This window comes from Physeter macrocephalus, chromosome 18 (genome assembly GCF_002837175.3).
Source record: "Physeter macrocephalus isolate SW-GA chromosome 18, ASM283717v5, whole genome shotgun sequence".
Taxonomy (NCBI): domain Eukaryota; kingdom Metazoa; phylum Chordata; class Mammalia; order Artiodactyla; family Physeteridae; genus Physeter; species Physeter macrocephalus.
In genome coordinates, this window is record NC_041231.1 from 30,292,635 (window position 1) to 30,301,461 (window position 8,827).

Below are 8,827 nucleotides of genomic sequence, written 5' to 3' on the forward strand. Positions count from 1 at the left end.
GCAACTCAAAAAAAAAAAAAAAAGAAAAAAGAAAAATTCTCCTTCTCCAGGGATTTTTATCTTGTTTAAGCCAGAAACATAAGTATATTCTTGAATCTTCTGTCTTGCTTACCTTCCATATCCCTGTAGCTGTCCTCCTGCTACATTCTGAACCTGCTCTCCTTTCTGTTCTTGGGCTTAGCCAGGCTCTTCCTGCCTTGGGTCTTTGCATTCTTTGTGTTGCTGTAAGCCTCCTGCTCTCTGCAGGGCAGGTTCCTCAGAGAAGTCTTCCCTGTCGACTCCAATCCCATGGAAGCCCTCCTGTTCACTATCACAGCACAGTTTTACTTTCCTTACAGAACTTGTTCTTTTCGGAGAGTACCTTCTTTATTTCTTCATTTATCTCTTCTCTTTGAAAATTTAGTTGCTGTGGCAGCAGAGATCTCGTCTTTTGGTTTCCTACCATATCCTCATTATTTAGAACAGTGATATGGTAGATATTCAGTAGAATTATTTGCACTTCTGTGTGTGGACTGCTCATTAATACTCTGTATACACTTTATAAAAAGACTGTTAATTTCTATCATGTTATAAATCTGTCCTCCAGTTTAATCAGTTTATCCTAAGGGAGGTTCTTATAATTGGTCGTCTTATTCATTGCAGCTGTTGTGGAACAGGAAATGAAAAAGGACTGGCTCTTTGCTCCTCATTATCGATACTATGTAAGAGAAATGCGGATTCATGCATACAGCCAGCTGCTGGAGTCATACAGGTCATTAACCCTGGGCTATATGGCAGAAGCCTTTGGTGTTGGTGTGGAGTTCATTGATCAGTAAGTTTAAATAACATCATGTCAATTTATTTTTTACAGTTACCTTTGCATGTGTGAACTTGTATATTTTCTCCATTTACATTGCTTCCCTCAGTTATAAAAACAAGATCTAAGAATTTTTCTTTCAATATCAAAACAATCATCTGTTACCTCTGCTTTCCTGATGTGTTTCTACCGCAGTAGCAAAGATGGGACAAAGTCTACTTTTAATAAGAACTGGAGCAGAAGTCGTCTCTGTTACATCTTTGGGAGCCACACTGCTACTACGGTAGTGACTCTTAGGACCGAGTGAGAAGTATAAGATAGAGAGCTATTTCCCCTGCTAATGCCTTCAATTTTTTGCTTGCTACTGCAATCCTGGGCAAACTGGTTGTTAAAAATGGAACTTTCAGCGCTTGAATCAGAGATTCACCAAATACGTATTAAAGCCTTCACTGAATGGGTTGGCATTGTTTCAGGTCTCTGTCTTCATGGAGTTTCATTCTAGTTATGGGGAGAGTTGGCAAGTAAGCAAATAAACGTGTAAGTCATTTCAGATAGAAGTGAGTCAACAGAGATAATACAGTGGCACAGAAAGATGCGTAGCTGCAGCATAGTAGTGGAGGTGGGGGGGGGGGGTAGCCGTGGGAGAGTCAGGTGGTGTACGGCTGTGTAGGGCCTGGTGGAGAACTTGGGTTTTAATACAGGCACTGTGGGGAGCCACTGGAGCATTTTAAGCCTCCAGTGGGTAACACGGTTCCATGCGCTGTCTTAACACACGCTGCATGGGGAGACCAGGTGGTCTGTTCAGTAGCTCATGGAGGAGATGGGAGTAGAGTTGGAGAGAAGTAGACGTTCAGAGTGTGAGCTGTCCAGATGGTATCTAGACATATAAGTGGTTCCCAAACATCGGCCTTTTAACTTTGAAGATGTAGTTTGCAGTGGCTCACGGTGAAAAAAGCAGCTTTTACCGAAGCTGCATTTCATTTTAAATGACCACACTCTTTTTAGCCATTTTGGGTTTTTTCTAATATTTTGGTATGAAAAATTGCAAACATGCAGAAAATTGTGAAGAGTTACACCGTAAATTCCCATAGATCCTTGATTCTGTAAGTTAGTAACATTTTGTTATATTTGTTTTTATCACCTTCATCTGATTTTTAACTGCTTGAAAGGAAGTGTCAGACACCAGTACATTTCACCCCCAGTCACCTTAGCATGCATATCAGTGTTTGTTTATGGGTGGGCGGGTTGGTTTTGAGTAATCTTTACATTCAGTAAATGCACAGATCTTAAGTGTACCGAAACTATGGAGCCAGAAATTTCTTCCTTCTCTTCCTGTGAAAGAGAAAGAGGCAGTGATAGTGGTTTTTGTTGGTTATCCATGCCAAAATAGAAGGCTGCATTCCCTAGGTTGGTTTGGTTTTTGTTTCACTTCTGAGTTGAACTCGTGTGTGAAATTAAGTCTGGTAACCACTGCCCAAGAGCAGCTGGTTAGTGGGGTGGGGGTGGGGCTGGGGGCGTTATAAACGTGCTTCTCACGCGGCAGCGTAAGGAGTGGCTTCTGTGGTGGGCAGTGCACGAAAAGCGGGGGCTGGTCTGGCTTCCTACCCTTTAGTTTCTTCACTGTGCTGTGGTGGTGATGAATCCGTGTCCACTGGTTGGGAGCAGTGCGAGGCTCAGTTGAAGCTGTGGATAAGATGCACGGAAGCAGGGAGTACCAGTTAGACACACCACAGTGTTCTGCAAGTCATTACCATGGCATCTGAATTGATGGTATGTGGTACATTTCTGGTAGTATTTGTTCAGTGGTTCCCTTCAAGGTCTCACACCAGCTTTAGGGACAGAGGTGGTCAGTACATACCGAGCTGCTGCTGTTGTTACCAGAAAGGTCTTGTTTGAAATTTCTGTGATATGTGAGTCACACCTGGGTTTTCACAGATTCTGGTCTTCTTCCACTTCCTTAGACTTAATGATATTGTCGGAGAAGGGGACCAGGCCATTATTTGAATAAACCGGGCCTTCTATTGACATGTAAGGTTAGAAACCATCCCCATGGGTTGTATTCTCCCATTTTGTTGGTAGGTGGTTTGTTTGGGGAAGATGAGTCATCTTGGGGTATGTCTGATTGATTGATTAGCACACGGGGAGGCGACAAAAACGTCATTTGGATCTAGGGACTATGAACACAGATTTAGGGCATTAAGTAGTTAAACTTTGGTGTTGTAACCAGAAAGGAGGTTCTAAGCTGCTTAGATTACTCTTGGTGCACATAGTTCAGAATGAGCATAACTAGGAGTCAGAATATGTGACCGAAGAACCCCCAAAATGGGCTTCCCGGGGGGCACCGAGACTGGTTGTCATTGCATATTTAGGATTTCTATAGCAAGTGGTGGGGAAGAGGACATTCCAGATGGAGGAAATAGCAGAGAGAGATTTAGGAGCATGGTTGAGAAACCAGCAGCCTAGGTGCGCTGGATGGAACGTGTGTGGTGGTGGGCGCAGGAAGGTCCAGAGCGAAGCACGGGAAGGTACTAGGCTGGATCTGAAGAAGGGCCGTCTTAAAGTTGTTTAGAGTCTCTTCTGATCATCGGGCGGGGTGTGTGTGTGTAACTGAAGGGCCGAACTAGTCTGGTGATGGTGGGCACGGGAAGAAGCAGTGGAATTGTCAGCCTGGGTGCCAGCAGTTGACTGGGAGGTCTTACACCTTGGCAGAGGGCGTTCCTGAGTTTGCTTGTACGTCTAGTGCTGTTCTCTACATCTTGTTCCTAAAATCCTAACATCAAGATTCTTCTTTAGAGGTTTCGCCTGCTGTTCTTTGGATCTGGGGAGGACTCACAAGGCTGGTTATATCTGGTTGGGTAGTTTCTCTGTGTACCTCAGTCCCAGAATAATAGGGGCCAGTGGGTTTCACAGCTGCAGTCTGGAGATGCAGCTATGTAAATTGCTGGAAAATGAACACAAGGGAGTTTAGAAACAGTGCTGATCTTTTTTATTAAGATTTTTACCTAAAGCCACTCGGTAACATAACTCAAAAACCAGCAGTTGAATTTTTAATGAGTATAGCAATAGAGCATGCTCTATACTATAAACATTGTTACATAGTTCTTGCTAGTTTTAAGATAACCTCCAGCTTAAAATCTTCACTGGCATTACTTCCTCATCTTTCAAGCCCATCACCAGATTTTCCAAAATTGAACGTTTCCTTATTGAAAAGGAACAGTGGGGCTTTCACCACTGACTGACCAGTGGCAGCGACATACTGCAGACATCATCTTTTAGCCACATTTTCATTTGGTTTTGGACTTGCTTTTGGTAGTATTTTGCAATGTAGAAATTCTCTTTACATAATCGAGTTTATCGTTTTTTCCTTACATGGTTTCTGGGATTTGTGATAATTAGGCTGCCTCAACACCACTCCATAAGCCAATGTTTCCCCACGTTTCCCCACTGACTTGAAATGGCATTTTCGTTCGAGATTTGTTTGGTTCTTAAGATTTGGAGTTGCTTTCCTGTTGGTGCTTATGTGCTAGGATCAAGATGTTTTAGTATCTGTGACCGTAATCTGTCACATAATTTTTATTTATTTGGAATCGGATCTTTCTTAAATTAGGAGGACTCCGCCTAATTAATCTCCAAATTTAACATAATTTAAATATTATAAATGGATTGTTTTAAAGGAGTCAGCTTTCCGTTTATTCTCTTTGGCAGCATTGGAAAGGTGTCTTCATGTAGCTCCAGTGCATTTCTGAGCATTTCCTTCCTTCTCCGTCTCATACGGTGGTAGACCTGGATGGAGGGTTTCGCTGCTGTGGAGCCGGGTGTGTGACTGTGTTGTTTAAGGAACTAACTGTCTGAAATGAGGGGGTTTGGGGTTGTGACGGGATATACTCACAAATGCCTTTTTTCACATTCCTAATCCGAATTTATGGTGGCACGTTATTCCATTTTAAAAATAATTTGAAAGCTTTCCTTCCCTCTGTGCTCTGAAGGATTTTGAAAATCCTTAAGAGTTCCCTGCTCCGGAAAGGTTAAGTAGAAGGAAACTGGATGGTTTCATCAGGTTTCCCCCTCAGTGTAAAGCTCATTATTTTCCTCCTTAAATTTTTCTGACCCCTTCAGGTTTTTTCCTGAGCACTTCTATAGCTGTGAATGGCTTCATTCTTTGACACCTACGCTTCATATGAATAGACACTTGTAGGGTCACGTTAATTCTGGTAGGTAAGACACCTGCAATACACTGGAGACCATCTTCTCAACTACTGCGCGTCAAAATGTTACCTTGAAAGACAAATCATGTGTTGATTTAGTGCAGTTTATTTTTCTAAGAATTCTCGATAAGGCTAACTAACTAAGGCTAGTGCTAACGGCTTTTTTCCCCCCCTTCTCTCTCAATTAGGGAACTCTCCAGATTTATTGCTGCTGGGAGGCTACACTGCAAAATAGATAAAGTGAATGAGATAGTGGAAACGAACAGGTACTCTTAAGTTTGTGTATCATTTGTAATACTGCACAAAATAAAGGGCACTCTTACAAGAAGAGTGCCTTCTTTTGAAAGTAGGTCAACTATTGTTATGGAGTAATGTGACTGGTAAATAATTCATTTTTTTTCTTCGATTTATTTATAGACCTGATAGCAAGAACTGGCAGTACCAAGAAACGATCAAGAAAGGAGACCTGCTCTTAAACAGAGTTCAAAAGCTATCCAGAGTAATTAATATGTAAGAAAGAAAAACCAAAAAACAAAACCTCCTACACAAAGCGTTTCCTGTAGAGATGCTTACTTTACTTTGTGCCCAGTTGAACTGTACAAAATAAATACTGCATTGTTGCTTTCAATTCACTTTTTTTGGACATCTCTCTTTAAGAATGGGGTCCAGTAATGTTAAAATAATGTCACATGTGTGTCATTTGAACAGCTCTGGTAAATGGTTACAGAGACTACGGTACTTTACTTGAGTTCAAATGCCTGACTCTGCCTCTTCAGTAAACTAGGGGATCATGCACGTCATCTCTTACCTTTAAGCCTTCTGAATTGTACGAAGAAGAGAACATGCTGTGTATAATTAAACACAGTGCTTAGTACATAGAAGACAGACGAGAAATGCAGTGTATCGTAAGCTTTCCCTCAGAAACGAGTATCTACAGAAGATACGAAGTTACTTCTTTTTTTGGAGGCTACCATAACCCTAGATTCTAGAATCTGCCAAAAAGCCAGTCTCACTGAAGAGTTTAGCTCTATTGGCAAAGGGAATCTTTTTTCCCAATTATACTTAGTGAGTCAGAGGGGGAGAAGTGCTAGGAAGGAAGACATACAAAACCAGATAAAGGTGATTGATTGATTGATTGATTGATAGGGCATGAGAGCTCTCTGCTATAGGGTGTCATAGAAGGCCTCTCTAGTACCGTGATACTTACTTACAGAAAAAGGAGAGAGCGACCAAGTATCGAGGGGAAGAAAGTCGCTGGAGGTTTTCAGCAGACGAATGGCCCAACTGGACTTACTTACCTTTTAAGTGTCACCATGGCCCTGAGCTGCAGGGACGCTGGGGAGTGGTGGAATAAACTGCAGAGGCAGCCGCATTTGCTGAGAGAGGATCCCAGGCTTGCTGAATGGTGACCTTGACAAGAGCAGTTTTGGTAGAGCTGAGTTAAAAAGAGAATGGGAAATGGCATTTTACTGTAAAAGGAAGGGGAGAGAAGTATGAGGTTTTGATTGATTTTTTTAAGAGAGCATGTTTACATCCTGATGGGAATGATTGATTAACATATTAGAGGAGAAAACACATGATCTCAGTGGATAATCTGTTGAAAAGAACTTGAAACAAACATTCATTCTTCATTAAAAACTTGAGTAAAACTACGAGTAATAACAGGTTGGGAAAGCAAAGCTCTCTTGCAAATGATATACTTAATGGCAAAGTATTAGAAGCACTGCCTTGAAAGTCAAGACAGTGGCAGTCGTCAGTACTTGTACTGAAAGAGGGGCCACTGACTGTTTGTTTGCCAAGGAAGCAGGGACCAGAGCCGTGCTCTGACAGGAGCTTCCTGCAGGTGCTGTGGACTATTAAAATGCCGGATGGATTTCTAAAAATGCTTACTTAGAAAACCTTATTAACAATGATCACTGTAATTTCTTGAAGAAATTGATAACATAAGTACCCTTAACAAAACCCACGACCCTGAAAGTCAGTGCTGTTAAATCAACATACATGGTCATTGAGAACTCACTGTGTTCCCTGTGTCCATTTAAAAATTAGTAGCGCTCTGTTTTCAGCCAGTTATCGCATTGCAGTTCATGCTAGAGGGGAAGAAGTAGGATTAAAATGTCAGCTTCTGAAAATAACTCCTTCCCTCAACTCCCACCTATAAAACCCACCTGGACTCTGATGTGATCACACACAGCAACCACGGCTTTTCAGTCGAGGCTTAGCTTGAGTGTTGGCCTAGAAGAGAGCCAAAAGCCACATAACACTCTCCATTCCCCTCTTCCCGGCTTTTTGTTTTACCATTTTAGCCCCACCAGCCTAAAATCAGTAGGTGAGGATAACAGGTAAGAGATGCTAAAAGAAACAAGAAATGCTCTTCACTCCCAGTGCTAGATGGGGAAGCTGAAGACGCTTAAGACTGCAGATAAAGGTCCACGTGAGTAAATTGCCTCATGATGAGTAAACAATACAGTTCTGAGGTGAAGGAAGTCCAGTTTTTCCTTTCTTTTCCTGAAAAAGAATATGCCCATTGCAAAAGAAATTCAGGATACCAAAGTGGACTTGCCTTGTCATTCCACCCTGCAGAGGTAATAACTTGCCTATTAATATTTTGATGAATATTCTCTATATTTATTCCTATGCATATGTATTTTTTAATACAAAATCAGAGTCTCTGTGTTAGCTTCAGAGTATCAGTTTGGAAGTGAAAATAAAATAGGAACCCAACACATTTCTTTTTAATGTGGCCATATGGTATAGGAGAAATGAGCACTGGACACTGCAGCTGGAAAACCAAATTCTGACCCCAGCTCTCCTCATGCTGGCTCTCTGATGCTGGGAGAAATTACTTCCTTCAGCCTATTTGCTCAGCTGTAAACTGGAGGAGAAAACCAGGCTTACTATGAGGTTCATTTATATGAAAACATTACAAACTATAACACATGCACATTAACTACCATGAGTGTTGGTAGAAAGCTGTCACATAAAATTAATAAATTGGGCCCTCTAAGCCACGTTTTATGGGAAAAACGGAGAAGTTTTTAGAATTTTTTGGTATTTGACCACCTCATCGATGTTTTTCCACTTATGTTTGTGACGTAGTTAGACTACGTAAAATGCTAATTTCAAACCTTGGTTCTCTGCTTTTTGACCAGTGGGAGTATTTTAAATCTTGATAAAAGGCTCGTCGAGGAGGTTTTAGGTCCAGGTCCTTATTTCTCACAATTGCGGATACAAAAGGTTCAGAAACCCAAAGCCAGTCATGATGCCAAAGGAGGCTTCCTGAAGCTACCAAGCTGCAAACTAGTCACCGATGGGCAGCAGCTGTCATCGGCCCCCTGACCCCCATACGTTTTTAAGAAAAAAAATATGTATGGCTGCCATCTAAAAATTGAAAGACAATTCAAAAATCACCTATTATCGGGGCTTCCCTGGTGGCGCAGTGGTTCAGAGTCCGCCTGCCGATGCAGGTGACACGGATTCGTGCCCCGATCCGGGAAGATCCCACATGCCGCGGAGCGGCTGGGCCCGTGAGCCATGGCCCGCTGAGCCTGCGCGTCCGGAGCCTGTGCTCCGCAACGGGAGAGGCCCGCGTACCGCAAAAAAAAAAAAAAAAAAAAAAATCACCTATCATCTAGCTTCTCTGGAAAAATGGACAGATAGGTTAACTCTGCGCTCACGTTTCCAGTCCAGCCGAATGGCTAGCACATCTCCTCCAGCAGGCCCGGTTCACCCGGCCTGCCCTGTTTGTTACCTTACAGTACCTGCCTGGCTCCGCTGCCATTTGAGTTTGTTGTCCTGGTCCTACGCCCCCATCGTACACCTGGGG

The 8,827-nt window shown here is 42.4% G+C and overlaps 1 protein-coding gene and 1 long non-coding RNA gene across 5 annotated transcripts in view; one reads left to right on the forward strand and one right to left on the reverse strand.

Moving 5' to 3' along the window:
- PSMD6 (proteasome 26S subunit, non-ATPase 6) overlaps positions 1-5,633 on the forward strand; it is a 21,762-nt gene extending 16,129 nt beyond the window's left edge. For both annotated transcript variants that reach the window (XM_007101295.4, XM_007101296.3), the window contains exons 6-8: positions 643-811; positions 5,190-5,267; positions 5,419-5,633. In XM_007101295.4, coding sequence (XP_007101357.1) covers positions 643-811; positions 5,190-5,267; positions 5,419-5,515 — 344 coding nt within the window. In that variant the 3' untranslated portion in view covers positions 5,516-5,633. The remainder of the gene's footprint in view (positions 1-642; positions 812-5,189; positions 5,268-5,418) is intronic.
- On the reverse strand, positions 819-8,518 carry LOC102979928 (uncharacterized). Of its 3 annotated transcripts, none has more exons than XR_003676775.2 (4): positions 7,170-8,518; positions 7,022-7,091; positions 5,810-6,436; positions 819-5,071 (listed from the first exon to the last, which is right to left on the reverse strand). It is a non-coding gene; the product is annotated as an uncharacterized lncRNA (long non-coding RNA). The 3 variants fall into 3 exon arrangements; XR_447359.4 differs by having other exon boundaries at positions 5,810-5,846; positions 6,300-6,436; positions 7,022-8,518; XR_003676774.2 differs by having other exon boundaries at positions 7,022-8,518.
- Between the last annotated feature and the right edge of the window lie 309 nt (positions 8,519-8,827).